The sequence below is a fragment of the Ips typographus genome, linkage group LG6, assembly GCF_016097725.1.
Source record: "Ips typographus isolate SLU linkage group LG6, UJ_Ityp_2.0, whole genome shotgun sequence".
In the NCBI taxonomy this organism is placed as follows: Eukaryota; Metazoa; Arthropoda; class Insecta; order Coleoptera; family Curculionidae; genus Ips; species Ips typographus.
Window position 1 is genome coordinate 131,319 of NC_138427.1, and position 21,608 is coordinate 152,926.

Genomic DNA, 21,608 nt, shown 5'->3' on the forward strand with positions numbered 1-21,608 from the left:
CCCTGAAGCTTAAGTAAGTCTACCAATTTGGTCTAAAAAGTGATTTAAAACTGGAAAAAATCATTTTTTTTCGAAAAGATTTTATCCTTTCATACTCCCTGTATGCATTGTTGTTTTTGATACTGGCAGGGCAGGTAGCAGGTAAAGTGACTTATTTTGACTGCATCACGACCCGACATCTTTTGAACGTCAAAAGGGAATTTTATGATTGTTTGGAATATACTGTTTGGCTTCAAACGGAGGTCAATTTGAACAATTCACTTAAAGTGATTGTTCAGTTAAAATACTTTTTTTGTTCTTAACTTTCTTGATATAAAGTTAATGATCACCCTGTTTTACTTTCTACGCCAAATTTTACCTGCTACCTGCCATGCCAGTATCAAAAACAACAAAGAACAACAATACATACAGGGAGTATGAAACGATAAAACCTTTTCGAAAAAAGATGATTTTTTGCAAGTTTTTTAACACTTTTTAGGCCGAATTGGTAAATTTACTTAAGCTTCAGGGTACGAAATAGCCACCCGTCAAGTTTTATACTTGTAGTTCCAAAATAACATGGTCTAACATGGGCTTAAAAATTTAACACGTGAAATCCTATGTTGCGCGTTAAAAAAAACGCACTGTATGCAAAATTTAATTACTTTTCGAAAATTATTAAAGCTTCATACCGCTAATTGTTTCGACAATGGACATTTCTTAAACTAGAGCTGAATGACTGATTTTTTATATCGTTCAAAGATCACTTGGTTTCTTTTCCAATTACATATCTATTGTTCTAATCTAAGTAAAGCTTAGAATAAAATAAAGGCTTAATACTTTGTAAATTTGCTATACAAGTTACAAAAATAATTCATAAAAATGTTTAAAACGGCGACCATTTGACTACAAACACAAACCTACCAACTCCGTTTTTGAATCCTTCAGCAACATTATTAAGTATCTTAATGGATATACTCCTAAAAATTTCGCTAATTCGCTATTTAAGCTGTCATTTAAAACAGTTTGAATCGGTGGTAATTTCTCAAGGGTATCAAAAATCACTCAAAATCGGTGCGAGTTCGAGAAATGTTGACTTTCCGAGAAAACGCGAACAGTTAGCCATAGGAGACCTCAATATGTTTCGATAGATAATTAAATTTTGCATCTACGTTAACCATAAAATAGGTGGTGTTCAACAAATTGGATTTTGACAAGTTATAAAGTTTAAGGGCGTAAACGCACTGAGCGACCAGGTCGCAACGGCCAGCTCGCTGCGACCATAAATATTATTATATCAAATGGTGCAACACGTATTACCGACTGCGGTGGTCGCTCAGTACGTTTACGCTCTAAAGGTTGCAATTATTGGGTAAAAATTTTGAGACATCCTGTATGAGCTACACAATTTCTCACCCATGGATCCTAAAACTTGATCATTTAGCAGTTCCCAAGCCAATTTTGATTAATAAAAATCAAACAGAGGTTGAGTGATTAAACCTTAAAATTTGTTCTAAATTTTTACAAAATAACGAATATCTGAGAAACTGTAAAGTTTAGACGTACCAAACCTCTATGTAATTACCTTTTATTTTCAACGTAGCTTCTGAAAATCAAATAAAATACCAGGTATTCCATTTGAAAAAATATAACTTTGATACTTTTTCTGCATTTGGGACAAGCTTCTCAGTCTATACAACGTGATGCTGTATCACGTATTGGTGTTTTGCTCCTGCAGTAATGTGCCAAGTACTAGTGGCTCCACTAGCAATACGAGCATTCATCATCGGATGGAGGTTCTCCATTTATTTTTTAATGCTGGTAGATGGCGTGACTGCACAAGTAGTGCGGCCGCCTTTTGCGGATTATTAATGACGTACAAATAAAGTGGTTCTTTAGGTTCTGGTTTTCCTCGTATTACATGCTAACACCGCATGGTACGATGGAAAATATACTACTGCCGAGGGTACAAAGACAAAGGCTAACTGTAACTGATGACGAGTACAGGGACAGGCTCAGAAACGTCGACGTCTTAGCAGGAGTGCTACCTGTGCTACTGCTCCATCGCTAACCGAAACCGAAGAGAGCCACGCGATTTGTATGTCATTATTTTAATAATTGTCATTACCGACCGATTTTCACCATACATCCATACAATAACGTAAGTTATTGTTTTTTACATTATTCTTCACGGTCAAGAACCCACACCACAACATACAATGCCGTATGTCTATCTCTAGCCGTTTTCGAAATATTTGATGTTTTTCCAAAAAAGTGACAGTTGCAACGCTCAACATATTTTTGTACTCTGTCAAAACCGTATATCATTTTGCAATAAAACTTTGGGTTATTTTAAATAAAGGATCGTTTTATTAAACTGAGGGTGCGTAATGACTTATTTGTATACAGGGTCGTAAATAAAAATCATAAACCTGCCACTAAAAAAAAATGAAAAATTTCAAGTTTTTTAAATAGCCCACATTTTTTATGACGGAATCATTTTGAGCATTAATTTACTTGCCTATACCTAAATCCAACCCATTTCGTTTTATTTGAGAATAAACATTTTTTATTATTAAACTTAACTCCAGATTTCTTGAAAATTTCTGTCTCTAATTATGTGTGGATTTATGTCACACCAGTAGTGTGAATTATGTCTATTGAACATTTTTAGTGAATTTGGCCTCGTCGCTCTAAATAATATTGTTACGGTTTGGGCCTACTATACTCGAGTCAGGATGAAACCGATGCGCCGCAATATCTGGCCGGGCGCGTATTAAAGTAGGCCACAGTTAGGAAGCGCTACCTGGAAGATTCTTGAATGGTCAAGGCAGCCCGCGAAGCGTTTCGCGGTCATTCTAGAACGTGGTTTGTGAATATAAAAGAAGCGGCGTCGACGAGAGAGTAGTGTAGTAGTGAATTTGAGAACGCGGTAAAGTTTAAATAGTGAAATAGTTGTGGAATTGTAGTAGTGTTTTTAATAGCTGAGTTAATTATTGTACGGAGTGTTTTAAAGTGTAAATAAACTTATTAATTGTTCAGTTAAACTGACTTTGTGTGAACCCATGGGAAAATCGTAACAATTGGTGTCAGAAGTGCGATCAGACTTTAGTGCGACGTGAATTGGAAGTAAACTTCGGGTTAGAGACTTGTGTTCAGAACCGGACTAGAGATTTTCGGAACAGTTGTGTGTTAAATTTTTTTTATGCCAATAACAAGACGTCAAAGTGCAAACATGGAGGCCCAACTTGCAGCTATTATGGCAATGCTTGAAAAACAAGAAGAGATTCGACAACGAGACAAAGAAGAACAAGAAAGGATTCGAAAACAAAACAAGGAGGAACAAGAAAGGATTCGACAACGAGACAAAGAAGAACAAGAAAGGATTCGAAAACAAAACAAGGAAGAACAAGAAAGGATTCGACAACAAGGAGAAAGAATTCGACAAGAAGACAGAGAGTGGCAAGAAAAGCGTAATGTAGAAATATTGGACGTTCTAGCGAGGACCAAGACAGAAATCCATGAGTATGTAACCCATAGTCTCAATAAAATTCAGAATGATGTTCGGGAGGACATTAATAAAATTCAGAATGATGTCAAGATAAAGCTACGCGACTTAGAGCGGAAAATTGACAGCAGAAGAGTCAACTCTACAGTGATCACCGGAAACGGGCTCAACAAGATCAAGCCTCCCACATACGACGGTCAAACTTCATGGGCAATGTACCAACTCCAATTTGAGGCCGCTGCAAATGCAAATGGATGGAGTACCAAGGAAATGGCTGTAGCACTAGTAGTGGCATTACGAGGACCTGCATTGGAGCTGTTACAGACGGTGCCTATCGCCCAACGAAGCAACTATGAAGCATTAGTAGCTGCATTAGAACGTCGTTATGGGGATCAACATAAGAAAGGACTGTATCGAACGCAATTAATGGCAAGACAGCAGAAAACTGGTGAAAATCTAGAAGAGTTTGAAACCGAAATTCGTCGCCTTGTGCATCTGGCTTACCCAGCCGTCCCGGATGAAATCCAAGAAGAACTTGTGGCACAGTATTTTGTAGATGGGATTCGAGATCCGGAGGTAAAGAAATGGCTGAAGATGTTCAAAGGGAGCAACAACAGCGAATTACTGATTCGAGCGCTGGAAATTGAAGCTGCGTGCAATGACTTTCAGCCAGAGACTATTCAAGAGGAGAGAGAACCGCCAGCCGATCATGTTGCTACATCAATAAATAAAATTGAATCAATGGTCGGCCAAATAGTGCAACAAATGGCAGCATTAGGAAATGGTCTTTCCACACAGTTAGAACGATCACGCCCGATCACGAGAGTGGAGTGTTATCGATGCGGACGTACGGGACACATTAGAAGGAATTGCAGACAGCGGTCTTGTTCTCCAAACCCACAGTGCCGACGAAATCAGGACATTAGAACAAATCACCGGAACTCCTCTGTTAAAAGAAACATTACATGTTATATTTGTGGACGTAAAGGACATTACCAATGGAATTGCAGACAACAGTCTCGTTTACCGACCCCGCAGAACTGGCGTAACCAGGAGCAGGAAATGAAGAACCCGGAGGGACATTTACCGCGATATGTAGAGGATCGTCACTTAAGGTATCGGAAAGGACAAATTCATAATGGTTGGAGGATTGGTCAAATCGCGATGGTGACAGATAAAGAGGCTACAAAAAGAATGAAGAGCAGCGTTTCTAAGGAGGACATAATAAAAGGACAGCGCTCAGACTCTGATTTGAAAGTAATCAGAAGATGGTTGGAGAAGGATTTGAAACCGGATTGGCAACAGATTTCCAGATATGGACCAACAGTAAGGGGTTACTGGTTGCAGTGGAATTCGCTTCGACTGCGAGATGACTTAATTACTCGCAAATGGGAAAGTCCAGACGGAAAACGTTTTATTTACCAAACAATAGTGCCCAATTCCTGCAAAGAGAATGTGCTGCGAGAACTACATGACAGTCGCGGAGGAGGACACTTTGGAGTAAACCAGACTTTGGCTAGAATAAGAGATCGATTTTACCGGATTAACTTCAGAAAGGACGTTGAGGAATGGTGTAAACGGTGTGACCAGTGTTCGTTACAGAAGGGATCCAGCACAATTCGGGAACTTGAGAGAGAGAAGATGAAACCAAACAACGACCGTATGAAGATGACACTGGACCACAGACCAACTGGTGGCAATTATAAGGAAGGTGATGCCGTGTGGATGTTTCAACCCAGGAGGAGCAAAGGATTAAGTCAAAGATGGCAACGACACTGGGTCGACAAGGGGGACCTTACAATGTGGTAAAAAGGTTAAACGACGTCGCATACAGAGTCCAACGCAGCCCCAAAGGCAAGATGAAAATTGTCCATCTGGACAGACTCAAGAAATACCAGGGATTAGTTGAAGCGGATCGGGACGATCAGCTTTAAGAGGGGGGCAGTGTTACGGTTTGGGCCTACTATACTCGAGTCAGGATGAAACCGATGCGCCGCAATATCTGGCCGGGCGCGTATTAAAGTAGGCCACAGTTAGGAAGCGCTACCTGGAAGATTCTTGAATGGTCAAGGCAGCCCGCGAAGCGTTTCGCGGTCATTCTAGAACGTGGTTTGTGAATATAAAAGAAGCGGCGTCGACGAGAGAGTAGTGTAGTAGTGAATTTGAGAACGCGGTAAAGTTTAAATAGTGAAATAGTTGTGGAATTGTAGTAGTGTTTTTAATAGCTGAGTTAATTATTGTACGGAGTGTTTTAAAGTGTAAATAAACTTATTAATTGTTCAGTTAAACTGACTTTGTGTGAACCCATGGGAAAATCGTAACAATATTATTCAAAAACAATTCTTCTCCATGTTGTGACTAGTCAGCAAAAACTCACTAAAAACCACTCTCTTCGGAAATTCAACCTCTTTTAAGTTTTGCACTAATTTAAATGAAAAAGGGTGAAGATTATGTTTCTTCAGGATACTTTGAATTGAGCTTTAGGATATGCCTGATTCTACAGAAACTTGTCTTATTGACGAAGTTGGATTTGCAACAAAATAGCCCAAAATTGCAATTTCTACATTTGTATTATTAAAGATTGGTTTTGTTTTAATAGCTTTTATCTTCACAGATCCCGTGTTTTTAAAATTTTCAATTATTTTCTTGACAGCTTTTGGTGCAACCATGCAGCCTAATAAAAAAATGTTTATTCTCAAATAAAACGAAATGGGTTGGATTTAGGTATAGGCAAGTAAATTGAAACGTATAGTAATTTTTAATGCTCAAAATGATTCCGTCATAAAAAATGTCGGTATCTATTTAAAAAACTTGAAATTTTTCATTTTTTTTAGTGGCAGGTTTACGATTTTTTTTGACGACCCTGTATACAAATGAGTCATTACGCACCCTCAGTTTAATAAAATGATCCTTTATTTACAATAACCCAAAGTTTCATTGCAAAATAAAATACGGTTTTGACAGAGTACAAAAAAATGTTGAGCGTTGCAACTGTCATTTTTTTGGAAAAACATCAAATATTTCGAAAACGGCTAGAGATAGGCATAGGGCATTGTACACAAAAGTTGGTCAGAATTTTGTGAGGAATCCAAATATGTAATAATATATAGGGTGTTCTATTTAAAATAAGAAAGTTGTGATCGACTTCCGGTATAAACGGAAGTGCAACCATCTTGAAAATATTTTAGTTAGATTGGGCATGCCCACATCAGTATCCTGCCAAATTTTCAAAACTCTCCTATTTATACTTTTTCGAATATCAATCGATGTCTTTCGTCGTGGGACACCCTGTATTTTACATTATGTTTTTCACGGTCAAGAACCCAAAGAGATTTTATTAATCTTCTTAAATCTCAATATATACAGGGTGATTAATGTTTTAATACACACATTTTACCAACATATTCTACGTCCAAAAATAATCCTTCTTTGCTCTATAAACTATATCCCGGAAATGCTTATTTCAGGAAATACAGGGTGTTGAGGTTTTATAAAAAAAAATATAAGGGTGCCAATTTTACGAGCAGTCAATTCTTTAGTCCACCATTTTGAATAATTATTATAATTTTTTATCAAATGTTTAGTTCTTTTTTGCTCAGAACAACAGGTTATTGCCTCGATAAGTTCGAATTTCGATTACTCGAAAACGGTGCGTCGCGTCGGTAGGAAAATTTCCAAGAGACCTTTTTCCTTCAAAATTAAACGGGAAATGGAAAAATCAATTTTATTTTTATAACACCGGCGTGTGGGTTTTGGGGTTACTGTAGACGTCCCTGATTGGCATTCCGGACTGTTTTGTTGCTTGAAAAATTTTCCTGGTGAAGAGGCCAGTCCCTTGAAACACATAAGTACATAGGATCAAGCATGTGATCTGTGTTTTATTTATGGACCACAACCCAAGAACCCGCCCACAGTTGTAATTAAAAGGTCCAAGAACAACGCAACGTTCAACACATAGCAACCATAATGTATAAACAATCTTATTTTACTTTTCAGATATCGAGGAAATCCTTTAGATCCCCCGCTAAGGTCGCGCTTTCAAGCCAGGGATGTTTCCAGTTTAACCTATCAGGTAATAAAAGTTCTCACTAGTAAATTATTATTATACATTGTTTGAAACACATTACTTAAACTTAAATGAAGACTTGCTACTACTTAATAAACTACTATCACAATCACTAAATTTTTTACTCGGTAAGTTTGGCATGAAAATATGTAGTTGTCTTCTTTCATAGTTTGGTTTAACATCATCTTCATATTCTTCACTCCTTGTACGTGGTGTTAGCACGTGATAAAAGTGTTCATTATCCACGGTTTGGAGTTCTTCACTACTGTAAATAACCATGTTTTCAGTTTTTTCTTCTCTAGGTGTTTGATTTTTCAATACTGAAGATTCTAATATGTTGTCAAAGTCACAGTTTTTTTTCTCTAAAATTGGTTCTACTGATTCGAAAATTTCGAAATTAGCTCCAGGTTTTTCAATTTGAGTGTCCTGATGGTTTGCTAAGTCTAGCCAAACCATAACTTTTTCGCTTAAACTGCTTTCTAGTACTTTAAATTGACTATCTTCACAGAAACTCACTTCTAATGGTTTTGTTACGGTTGGAGGTTTATATCCACGAATGGTCTCAAAATTCACTTCGTTATTCAAATTTCGGCAGGTTGCTTGTCGGTTGTAAGTAGAACTACTCCAAGTTTTCGGTCTTTCTAGTGACTTTTCTCTGAAGTCTTTACAATTTCGGAACCCTTTCACACCAGTTAAGAGTACTCGCACTGAGGAGACGTTGAAGTTTAGGGATCCAGCACTTTTAGTGGTTCTCTGCGTAGTTGCGGGTGGACGTTTTCTAAAGCTGGGCGATTCTTCCTGGTGTATTTCTTTTGTTTTATCCAGAACAACGTGGTGTTGGCCGTCTTTCCACACCGTACGTATGTACATTGGTCTCTTGCTTGATTCCCAGTGAATCACCATAATGCTCTTAATTGGGTCATCACCTGAAAGAGTTTGGAAAGTTTTGAAAAACTACAACGTGATACAAAGTTGAAGATGAATACAGAAACTTTGTAAACTGCGGTTAGGGATTTCAGGTAAATTATATGTATCGTGTAGTGAAACTATAGGTACATACAGTGAGGACGCGTAGGTTGAAACAAATTCATTTAAAATTAAGGGTTTCGTTTTTTAGAAATACGCTCCTACACATCGATATTTATTTTTGTCTGCGGTTTTTTTGTATGGTAAATGCATGTATACAGGGCGGCCCAACAATAAGTTACTACCATCAATTTCATTTTTTCAAATGGAATTACCTATTTCTGGGATTTAAGACATAAGGTCAATAAAAGCTGTCTAAACCGTGGATAATATAGCGTTTTTTCCACTATTAACCATATTTTTGTGGGCCCTTTTATTAACAATTTAAAAACTTAGGATATCAACATGAAAAGTCAAGCTAACTTATCTGTCTCTGTCAAGTCAAGTATATTTCATGTGTCATATGTCTTAATAGACATTGACATTATTATTTACCTAAGTCAATAATATTTCCTTTTTGTTGTGTTTGTGCCAGACTAGAACTAGAGACTCTATTTTTGACCTAGGTCAACAAAAGTAAAGTACTCACTTTCCACCCGGGTGAATGTCAATATGCGTTTTGTCATATCTGTGCTTACTTTTTATAGTTAGACTGTGCCGCTACTTCTGCAACAGCTCGCAGCTCAGGTGATGATAAGTAACATCTGCGTTTTCGGAAATCTTTATGTTAAAAGCACTTTAAGAAACGTTTTAGCTCAAAGTATTAAAGACAGAATAGCACAATAATGACGTTGTCAAGATTGTAAACAAATCACCAGTCGTTTATTGCGGTTGAAGTCATAACTACTCTTATCTATAATACCTTATTGTTAGAGACTATTAGCAATCAATATTTCAACTGAATGATTTATTAGAAGAACGATGAGATTTTGATAAATGGTTGAAAATAAAATAGTATACAAACCACGGTGGAAAGTTTAATTTCTGTCTCGAGATAAAGTTTACCTCGACTGCGTCTCGGCGAACTACCTAATATCTCGACAGAAATCAAACACTTTCCACCTCAGTACGTAATATACTAATTCGCGTATATGAAAAAATGGAAAATATTTCTGACAAGTCACTTTTTTCCTACTCGGGTGCGGTAAAGTTACTTTTCCACATTGCAAGATTAATTTAGAATAAATGTATAATAAACCTTCAATTTTGAAGTTTTTATGTGTGAGCGAAAATATCCATTTGCACTAACCTTTGCGAAAAAGTAACTTTACCGCACTCATTTTATTTCTCAAAAAAATACATTTAAAATCTCATTTAAATCAAAAAACAATAACTGTATATTTGATTTCTCAATTAACAATACACTTTTAATCATCTTTGCAAACAGAGGCTTTTATTTTAGTAATTGTACTATACATTTTCGTTGCATTTAATAAAAATTGATACTCGTAGGAAAAAAATTTTTTTCTACGTTTGACACGTAACGTCAGACATCATATGATTCATTTCCTACAAGGAAATGATTGTTTTCTAGCAACGGTAAAAATCTCCATATCAAAAAACAGCGCATTAGTAGTCACATTTTACTTGGAGGCAGTATCCGTAACAACAAAGACAGGCGCACGCAATTTTGACACATTCAGTTTGTCAAATGCCAATTTCTCCGGATTAAAATTCGATTTTCTATAATGGATAACAGTTGTAATAGTGATAGTGAGTTGGAGTGTACACAACCAGCTATTCTCGAAAAGCCGCCGGGAGTGCTTCTATGGACCTTATTCCATCTACATCAAAGAATAAGTATATTGGTTACTACAACTCATTAGTGAAGTGACAACAAGGGCAAGGAGTAAAATTATACTCAGAGAATGTTCTCTTGGCTTGTAATGGGTTTAATGGGAGCGTGCCGGCGCGATGAATTGTATTGAATGACTACAAGCGATTTCCAGGATCTCGGTGAAGCTATTTTGGTTCAAACTCCCAGAACAAAAAACAAAATCCAAAGAAAATTTTCAACAACAGGAAAGTATTATGATATATTTAAGAAATATGTTAATTTGCGTCCAAGCAATGTACCAACTAATCATTTTTTTATAAATTACCAAAAAGGAAAATGCACTACCCAAAGAGTTGAGATAAATAAGATAGGCTATATGAGTAAAACTATTGCTACATACTTAAAACTACCTAATCCTGAGTTGTACACTGGGCATTGTTTTAGACGATCTTCTGCCACTGTACTTGTAGACGCTGGTGAAGATATCACTAGTCTAAAGCGCCACGGTGGGTGGAAATCTATGGTAGTGGCGGAAAGTTATATAGATAAATCCTTAAAAAATAAAAAAAATATTGCCAATAAAATTGGATTTTCTATAACAAATGCTTCAGCTAACAACTCCAATACTGCAAACACCAGTTCAAATTCATCCCAAAATTGCACAAACATTAACAACAGTGTTGAAAATATACTATCGACATCAAATACACCAGGTTTTTCTCTAGACAATTGTTATTACGCAACTTTTAATTTTTTTTCATAATGCTAATGCTAATAATAGTTAATACTCTAAATAATAAATAGATAACAAAAATGTTGACAAATGTTTTTTATAATTACAGACGTAGAAAAAATATCGTATATAACTCGCACAGAATGCTTATTTCCTCTACTCATACGATTTACTGCACTCGCCTTACGGCTCGTTCGCAAACATCGTACTCGTAGGAAATAAGTATCATTCCAATGCTTGTAATATAATATGCTAGTACCTAACACATGCGGAAGGGATCTTTTTTGCTCTTTAACTGCTTGCCCAAACTGCACTTTGCGAGGAACTGCAGTCTCGTGCGGTAAAGTACCACTTTCCGCACTTAGGTAAATAACTATTTCCTACTAGCCTGTGGAAAATCGTGCGCAAAATTGAATTCTGCGCATACCTGTCAAGTTTGCAGTACTGTTTTTGCAGGGATGGTGTTTTTCTTGTTGTGTTTGTATTTATGAATCAAATTACAAGTCGTAAAACTTGGTACAGTGAAGTTGAAAGTTATGGTTAAATATGACACAAAAACTATGCATATGACAAGCTGGTACATACAACTTCAAAGTAAACAATATTAAAAGAAGGTTACGAAATTTATATTTATGGTGCAAAATAAACAAAGTATGGGGTTCCTCGTAGCAAAAAAAGGTTTTTCGTGACATTGACAGAAGTTTGTTGATTTTAGGTTAGATAAAATAGGTTTTAGTATACAGTGGTTGTCACAGCAAATCCGTCGATATTTTGCAAATTAAACTGAAGAACGTTTGAAAAAGAATCGGATCACTTACACTGGAGTAGAATGCGATAATTATGTTCCGCTCAGATCTGAGCTCATCAATAATCTTCTATAACATAAATATACAGGTATGGAAAATCTAAAACTGGCCATAGGAAAACCGTGTAACTGACAGAGAAACATAGATAATTCCATGTGCGAGACAAAGACATAAAACGCAATACAATATCTAGTAGGCTATGACTCTGCGGCAGCGTTGCCAGATCTGAACCCATCAACTGGATTAGTTACACTCAGTTGGAGTTACATAATTTTATTATTGGACTATTAGACCAATCAAAATTATTTCGATGAAAGGATATTTACTGTTTGGTTTGGTTACTGCATTTATTTTTAAATATAATGAATGAATGTTTGCTTTTTAGCTGTGTAGCATTCTAATGGCGTGTTTGTAACAGCTCTCTAATGCTTTAATTTATATCTATCAATAGTAAATACGTTCTAACAATCTAAAGTCAAAATCAAACAAAGCTACAAAGCAAAACCTGGCTTTTAACAAACTTTTTGTAACATTTTGACAAAACAGCAAAAGTTTGCCCTACAAAAAGTGCCTCCAGAAGGTCCAGGCCCACTCAGCTTAATGAAGAAAATTCCCCTGTTCAGTTGTCAGTTTTGAGAATCTTGCAGAACTACATAGAAGTTGATTAATGAAAGAAGAAAAGGATTCATAGATCATAGTGTTAGTGAGTTTCATTAAAGTTCCTGTAATTTTTAATAGTGTCTTTAGTACGCATAGTGCAAGTGTGAAAGCTAGCTTAAAAGCAAGATAAACCACAACTTTCAAAGTGTCCCATTAAACCATTCTTAAGAAACCGATCAAATGTTCGAATGATGACTAAAAAAAGGATATAGCATGAGGCTTCAGAAACTTAAAGGGCTTGTTTCACTAAGCAATCTGCAGCAAAATACCAACACTCCATTTGAAGTGAAATGTGATTATAATTATTATTTTTTGATACTCCTGGAAAGTTTTGCTTTTAGAAAAGGAAAACAGCAATCTTTAAACGAAAAATTAAATAAGGTTCTAAAAAAACATAAATAAAATTTACGTATAAAACGATTGTGTCTTTTTTCAACTTCTCTATGCTTCTTCCTTTATTGTGTATAAAACATGGACTCCTTTTTCACTCGAAAAGAAAAATTAGTTATACACTTACCTAAAGAAATCTCTGAGACCAATTTAATGGCGTGTGTACCTACCTATAGTAGTAAGTTGAGACTTACTCTACTTTTACAGTGCGTTATGCTAATTAACCAATTTTTGTTATTTTATTTACTAAATAAGACCCAGTTTTAAATACTTATTATTTATTCATTTATTACATTATTTTACTATTGATATAATAAATACCAAATACATTTTGGGTGCATTCCTCAACAGTATAGCCTTCGAGTCTGCCTGTGTGTTTATAAGTTCTAGGTGGCATTCACGGTATTCTGAAATTAAATAAATAAAATATAAGAAATTAAACAACAGCTATGATTACCTTAGATTTAAGGTCTTGTAGCCTTATTCAACAAGGCCTATTATTAAAGTTGACAATGTCCTCAAAATCCTCCATGAGTTTGCTGGTCTGTTAAATAGAGTTTGCTGCTTTCAGATAACTTGGTAGATCTAGTGATTCCTCATACGAAACATCACAACAACTTTAATAATGCACACAGTACACTATCACTGACTTTCTGTTCTATCATGAACCATTCCGGAAAAAGTTCAACAGAATGCTTATGGATATGAATTCTACATTGAGTTGGTGGTGCTACTGTCTAGAGACTCTCTTATTATGGCCATTTATGGTGTAAATTGGGCACTAATTGTATATTAGTTTGCTAATATCTCACAATGCCCCTAAACGCAAACAATACAGAATTATGGGTGGGTTCTTGGGTTGTGGTCCATAAATGAAACACAGATCAAATGCTTGATCGTATGTATTGTTTTCCACTTTTGAAGGCCTCTTCATCAGGAAAATTTTTCAAGCAATAAAACGCAGCCCGGGAAGCCGATCAGGGACGTCCACAGTAACCCCAAAACACACACCCAGGTGTTCTCAGTCTTCCACACCGGAAACACACCACTCCGACACCGACTCCGACGGTCCATTTCTGGTATTCGGATGGATACGTTTCGGTGGAACCGTTGGGGTGTAATTCGAACATTTTTCCCCAGCCTATTTTGAGACCTATTTTGACCTCTGTGGTACCCCGTACGCGCGTCCCACACACTCACCTTGCAAGGCGACCGTAAGACTGAGAACACTCGGGTGTGTGTTTTGGAGTTACTGTGGACGTTACCTGATCGGCATCCCGGACTGTGTTTTGTTGCTTGAACATTTTTCCTGATGAACAGGCCAGTCAGCCTTGAAACGTCGAAAAAAATACATACGATCAAGAGCATTTGATCTGTGTTTTATTTATGGACCACAACCCAAGAGCCCATCCATAGTTGTAATCAAAGGGTCCCAGAACAACACAACGTTCAACACGTAGCAACCGTAGAATACAGATTTTATTTGACAGATTAAAATCAACTTCTATGTTAGCGACTACTTGCAAGTCGTTAGCAATTTGAACAAATAACTTTATTTCATGGAGGACACACAGAGCGTTTACCGCAATCTAATAACTTAACTAAATATTAAATAAATGGTAATTTAGGAATATCATATTAGCATAATGAAGTAGGTAGAAGTTTATATACGACGAGTTTAGATAAGCTGGTGATAACATGACAACGCCGCGGCAAAATTCATTGCATTAATTAGCAATGTTTCTTTGTCTGTTACATGGATTTCCTATTGCCAGTTTTGGATTTGCCACACCTTTATATGCGTCTTTTTCGAAAACACCCCGTAATTCGTTTTTTAACCAAAAATTGTAAAATCCACAAACATGTCCCGCGATACTAACCAAGCTCATGAAATGATATAAGAATGTGGTAAAATAATCTCAGCTATCAAATGCACTGGATTGAATATAAAGAAATTTGCAGCACATTTTACTTTACCTTGTATATCTGTGAAAAAATACTTGATGCCAAAATGAATGATGGAATTTAATATCTGTTTATTAATTAAAATTATTAATTTTAATAAACAGGGAGTATTAGGATGGTAGCTTTCTAATATTTTGAGTAATATACAAATATTAATGTAGTTGGCTATTATCTGAATGTGCGGTGTGCGGAGCTGGCTTAACGAGTATTATAAGTAATGGTAATCATTACTTCTGAACTTTCTTTTGAATATAAAACTGTGGAGAATATGAGTCAAGGCGAGTTTTGAAATCATTTATACCCATCACATGCGAGAAAATTATATTGTACAAGTATAGTATATCAAGTTTTAAACCCCTAATTAAAATTAGGAGTTTAATACGAATATTTAGGGGAATATTTATTACGAATTAAGGAAGGTAAGAAGTTAAATTAAAACCAACCAGTTTCGAGAAATTTGAGTTTAAAAAATTTTAGCAAAGGACAACAGGTTTTATTGTTGACTAAAATACCAGTTAAGCTCAAATTGGATGGTGGATCAGGGATGAGAAATGTATACATTAGCTAGATATGTGATTTCACGATCGGGGAATGTATTGTTGAATATTGCTCGTGATTGGATATGTGAACGTCTTCTGTCGTCATATATAACCATCACGAGTAATGTTATTTCTCTTTTGTGTAATTGAAACCTTTTCTATTCAACTTGCAATACGACTTGACACATCATCTATGTTTGTCACAAAGTGTCAACTTATTTTGAAAGTTTGAAAACTCGTCCCTAATCCACCTTCTAATTTGATATTAACAGGTAGGTGCCTGTATTCAACAATAAACCCTGTTGTTCCGTGCTCCAAGTTTAACCCTTAACCACAGATATGCGGTCTATTAGGCTTCTAGTAGGTGCCAATTTGGCAGAAAATCTTCTCCATTTCCATTTAACTCGTCGCGCCATCCTGTACCCTTTCAGCTGTCAGAATAATAGTCGCTTTCAGAAAAGGAGTTTGTTCGGCGGAAAAATGAACTAATAATACGCCATATAACCTCGTGTGGGGCCTATGAGACCTCACGTCTGTGTAAGCGCAATTACTTTTGTTTCAACAGACAAACAGATGTTGAGAATGAATTCTCGCAATCCGGGGGGAAGGTCTTGGGACTGAACTCTCCGCCCGCTCGGTCCGTTTATATATGTGCGGTTTATGCTTCTTGCAGCTTCCAGAATGTCTGAAACGTCCTTCTTTATCGGCCACTAAACGATTATGATGTCTCGAACATTCTAGCCAAGCCTTCCTTAATGATACCGGGACGTGTTCATAAGTAGATGTTCGGGGACTTGTATTTTACATGGGGAAAAAGTAAAAATCAACAGAATTAAATGAACTAAAAATATATAGGGTGTTCTGTCTTAAAAATATCCATTCTTTTTAAGATTTGTTTTTTTTTTTTTTTGTGTGCGTAAATTAAAAAATTATAAGGGATGCTAGGGTGATTCAGGTAAAAAAAGAATGTAGAGGATTGTCAATTGTTGACTTGAGATTGATGTCATTACTTTAGAATACGATTTAGTCGCGAATTTTGAGCTGAAAACCGAAGAAAAACGCGGAAACGATAATACGGTTGACGAGTTATCGCGTGGTGAATTTGGTTTTTCTTCCCTGCTTGTTTTTTTGGACAATACTTTGGCTGTGCCCTAATCCTAAACCAGTGCTGGCGTCAAATGAGAAGTTTTGGACGATCGGTTTGAGGTGAACAGGATAGGCCGAGATCTGAAGTACTACACACTGGTACACGACGATACCGACAGTGGGGCCAAAGAAAGCAGATGAGGAGAGGTCCGTCATTGTGACTGACACATAGGAGGGACTCTTTCAATTTAAACAGTGAACCTGAGCCTAAATTAACAATTTCAGAGACTGTAAGTAGTAGATAAGTTGTTTAATCTATTTAGGGATTGTTGGACAGGATGTAAATTTAATTACAGTAGTGATTATTGATTTCCAAACAGTCGCCTGTGTTAGAAATTAGATAGTAAATTAAGTTAGATTCGCGGTAGGTAATTATAGTTAGGTTTAGTTATTTCCCCTTGGAAAAATAAAAAAAATATAAATATATATAAATTCTTTTTGATTTTCATTTTTCTTCAATTTAACTTATATCAAAGAATGGATAAAAATCAAGAAAATCACTCTCGAGAAAGTTTAGATGATATAATTATGCGAATAGATAAAAGTCCAACGGTTCAGGAACGGAGACCTTCGGAACGACCTAGTCCCGAGAGTGATTCGCTTAACAGTTCCACTTAAAAAAATGTAACTTACTGTCATATGTCAGAAACTAAACGGAATAGAAAAAAACTGACTACGCCATTGGATTCTACATCAAAACTTCTACCGAGGACCGTTCTTCCTTTTTTGATAACTTTAAGAGCAACTGAAATACAGAAGAGGTTTAAAAATGACCAATTATGGAAAACCCCCCGTATCTTTGAAACAAAAGAAGTTTGCGCCGCCCACTCTTCGCCAGTCATCTCAGCTCAAAAAAGAGATCAGAACACGTATGCTATGCTATGCGTCAGAATAGTATATTATAAACCTAGGGACTAAAGTGGTTCTTTTAATCCCGCGGCGAAAGGTTTCTAATTCGCTAAGGGATTAAAAGACACTTTAGTCACGAGGTTTATATACTATTTTATGCACTTTAGAATGCGAGAAACTAAAAATAAAAAAAATTACAAAACTAACAGTGGTTACAACGGTACTCTCGTATTACTGATAGTTGTTATTGATTGTTGTTGGCATGGTGGATTCACTTGCCAACAAATTTATTGTGCCCTGGAAGTGTTGCTATGACACAAAACAAATGTCAATCAGTTGTTATCAAACGGTGAGTCCAGAAAAATTGGACTTTTAATCCCTAAAGTGCATAAACTAATTTTTATGTTCAATCACAAATAGTAAGTTAATGTTAAATCCGAGAATTGAGGTGTCAGTTCTGTTTGAGAAATCACACAGCAATGCTTCTGTTTCCTAGTTTGAGTGAAAATCTATCCCATAACTTGAATACAGTAATTTATCTTGCGTGACTTTTCTACTGAGTTCAGATACTAAGCAGGAAACAACACAGCTGTGCGTCACAATATGCGCTTACAGACGCATCACATGCGTGCCTTGCCTTGCGTGGTTTGTGTTTCATGCGTCTCAATTTGCGCCTAGCCTAAGACGCAGCACAGCATAGGTCATGAATGTCTCAATGAAAACGTGCGTCCCTCAGTGATTGAGACACAGATTTCGTGTGCGTCCGTGCGTTTTGCAATTCAAGCAAATGAAAAGATTCCAAAAAGAACTAGTTGAGACTGTATTATTGTTATTAGTCTTTGAAATAAAACATTTATATATATATTTAACAAGTTTAATACAATGGAAGTGGAAAAGTAATTTTTTATATTCTTAGAACATGTTCATGGCTTTTTATCCAATCTTCTAACCTCAAACATCAACTCTGAGCGGAAACGATCTATCACTCAATTAGTTCATACAGTGCGTTTTTTTTTAACGCGCAACATAGGATTTTACGTGTTAAATTTTTAAGCCCCTGTTAGACCATGTTATTTTGGAACTACAGGTCTAAAACTTGACGGGTGTGTCTTTAGTACCCTGAAGCTTAAGTAAGTTTACCAATTTGGTCTAAAAAGTGATTAAAAACTGGCAAAAAATCATTTTTTTTCGAAAAGATTTTATCGTTTTATACTCCCTATATGCATTGTTGTTCCTTGTTGTTTTTGATACTGGCAGGGCAGGGTAGAGTGACATATTTTGACTGCATCACAACCCGACATCTTTTGAACGTCAAAAGGGCATTTTATGATTGATTGGGATACTGTTTGGCTTCAAACTGAGGTCACTTTGAACAATTCATTTATAAAAATACTTCTTTTGTTCTTAACTTTCTTGATATAAAGTTAATATTCGCATTTTGATCACCCTGTTTTACTTTCTACGCCAAATTTTACCTGCAACCTGCCGTGCCAGTATCAAAAACAACAAGCACCTATCATACATACAGGGAGTATGAGAAAGATAAAATCTTTTCGAAAAAAGATTATTTTTTGCAAGTTTTTAATCACTTTTTAGGCCGAATTGGTAAACTTACTTAAGCTTCAGGATACGAAACAGCCACCCGTCAAGTTTTATACTTGTAGTTCCAAAATAGCATGGTCTAACATGGGCTTAAAAATGTAACACGTGAAATCCTATGTTGAGCGTTAAAAAAAACGCACTGTATACTAAACCTAGTCATGATACAGAGACCGTCCGAAATCAGAAACTGATTTCTATGTTCAATCACAAAGAGTTGCATCCGAGAATTGAGGTATTGAATTAAATTCGCCATATTTTTCTATTTTATTCAGGTAATTTTTTTTCCAATATAATTTAGTTTGTTTTTGAGAAATCACACACCAATGCTTCTGTTTCCCAGTTTGAGTGCGAATCCATCCCATAACTTAAATATTGCAATGGGCGCCTAGCCTAAACTCAGATTTCTCGAAAATGACTGAATAAAACTTTGTCAAACATAACCTGCTGATTATAGAAATTATGGAAAAACATAACAATTTAATTAAATGACCCATTCATTTTAAAAAAGAAAGTGGATGTTGCTGGTTCGAAGATTTAGGTCCTAGAAATTTGAAATGACCATCAAGATTAAGATTTTGTAACATTACATGATATTTCCAAAATTGCATTTTTGCGGCTTTCACCTTGTGGAACAAGGTAGATCATTCCAGAACATGGAAGAATATGGTTATGTGGTGTTACTTTTGATTAACCAACAGCTAGTAGAGTAGAATCTAATTTTGAATACAGGGGTTGTGCAGTTGATCATTTTAATTATCACTTGGAAGAAATGTTTTGCTAGTGGTTGAGAGAAACTATTGTTAATTCCACGAACAAAATAGACCTTGTATCTCTTCCGGTTGAACTAAACGGTTTCCGTGATTTCTGTACTTGTCCTCAAATTTGTAACACTATATAAGCATGACAAAAAAGGCAAAACAAATTCAATCAAAAGTATGTTAAAATTACAATAAGTTTTCTTTAAAATTTTTCCTTTATCATAGCGTGACGTTTCAAATTATGTTAAGTATTTCAACATTGCTTTTAGTTTAAAGGTCGAAAGTCTAAATCTTTTAATTGAAAATTTGCGTGTTTTAAATCTTTATTTATTACGAGTTGAGAAACGTTTGACATTGGTTGACCAAATAACAGGTTATATTTGATTGTTAAATTATGAAACAGTGGCTTAATAATATGATTGTTATTGGTTTCTAAGACATACAAATTTATTATACAAAACCACAATAAGGGATAAAAATTAAATTAATAAAACTTACCTATTGTATTTCTAAGTGAATGTCTCGTTGTCACCGCTTGAAAGGGGCTGAATGGGGTTAAGCGAGACAGTGCAACCGCCTTGTCACCAACACAATGCCACAGGAAATAAAGAAAGCGAGACAAACGAAACCAGGCTCGTCGCTTGATCTGGAACAGAGTGGCACACTCTAACGAATTTGCGCAATGGATGCAATGCTGATCCTATACAAACGTATTTCAACACGATTCGGACATTTGATAAGACCAAATTGCACTTTGAAAGAGGTTTCAACCTTTCAGTTTTTAGTAAAACAGTTTAAACGCAGTTTAATTCAATACTAACACAAAGATAAAAGTCCTTGATCCAACTTAGTTTTGCTATAAAGTGCTACTTGGTAACCAACCAACACGTTTTATTTCAAATTGACATGCAACTTTCTGTATATGTATATTTAGGGGATAACGCCCTTGTTTTACTTTCTAATTTAGTTTATTTACCTAATTTAAAGATGGTAAATTAAATTGAACGTTCAAAAACTGATAAGTAGTCAATAATAATTGAAGCGACTTTAAAGAAGAACGTCAATCAGGCACACGACAGCGATATTAACATGAAATATTACCGAAGATTAAATGGAAGTTTTTAGTGGATTGAGGTCAGAGCAGAGACACATTTATGTTCACTTTGACCCTGTTTCGCCCGATGCATATATGCGAAATGTTCCGTCAAGACGGCAATTTTGCAGTCGATCGCTATAATATTATTTGAAAATTTCCTTCTAAATCGATGAAATCTTGCATATTTGTTTTGCTATTCCACTCTCTACAGGGTCGTCTGTTTTTAATTTTAGTCGATTGATTTTTTTTACTACTGTTAAGAGAAATATCGGGGGCAACAGATCTAAATCTGCAGGAGCTGCCGCTTTGATGATTGACTTCGGTAGCTCTTCATCTAACAAATCCATTATATCCATAAGTTTTTGATATGTATGTGTATTATGATTCTGATCACTGATAATAAAAAGTACGCCTTCACGTCATAGATGAGCAATGTAGCCAAATTTCTCAACATTTGTGAGATGAAAGACTGATTCTGCTAAAACAGGTTATTTGTCAAATGACAGTTTTGAGATAGCTTAATACATTTTCATGAGTTTCCATCTGTTAGCCAGTTAACGACTACCTTTATTTTTTCCTTTTAACTTTAGAAGAAATATGCCATTTTGTAGATACTCATTTCATTTATTTTTTTAGACTATATCCGTATTTATAGTTTATTTAAAAACTAGGAGGAGCGATTGTGAATTAGGTTGTCAATAGTGGTCAAATGTAATTGGCGGTATGTTTTACACAGCAGAAATCGTAAATAAACAGGTTATGTCAAAA

At 35.8% G+C, this 21,608-nt stretch overlaps 2 protein-coding genes across 3 annotated transcripts in view; one reads left to right on the top strand and one right to left on the bottom strand.

Annotated features, from left to right (window-relative positions):
* Positions 1 to 21,608, top strand: part of c12.2 (von Willebrand factor A domain-containing protein c12.2) — an 87,821-nt gene that overhangs the window by 22,693 nt on the left and 43,520 nt on the right. The window contains exon 5 of the mRNA XM_081982634.1: positions 7,484 to 7,559. Within this exon, the coding sequence (XP_081838760.1) occupies positions 7,484 to 7,559 (76 nt within the window). The remainder of the gene's footprint in view (positions 1 to 7,483; positions 7,560 to 21,608) is intronic.
* LOC145731071 (uncharacterized) lies at positions 7,580 to 20,402 on the bottom strand. 2 transcript variants are annotated; one of them, XM_081982657.1, is made up of 2 exons: positions 20,243 to 20,402; positions 7,580 to 8,479 (listed from the first exon to the last, which is right to left on the bottom strand). In XM_081982657.1, the coding sequence occupies exon 2, from the start codon at positions 8,454 to 8,456 to the stop codon at positions 7,611 to 7,613; it is 846 nt and encodes a 281-aa protein (XP_081838783.1). In that variant the 5' UTR covers positions 8,457 to 8,479; positions 20,243 to 20,402; the 3' UTR covers positions 7,580 to 7,610. The 2 variants fall into 2 exon arrangements, with proteins under 2 accessions (XP_081838783.1, XP_081838784.1); XM_081982658.1 differs by lacking the exon at positions 20,243 to 20,402 and adding an exon at positions 9,158 to 9,683.

What these genes read in the sequence shown, in the direction of transcription:
- LOC145731071 (XM_081982657.1), bottom strand. Translation starts at nt 8,456, where the DNA reads ATGGTGATTCACTGGGAATCAAGCAAGAGACCAATGTACATACGTACG.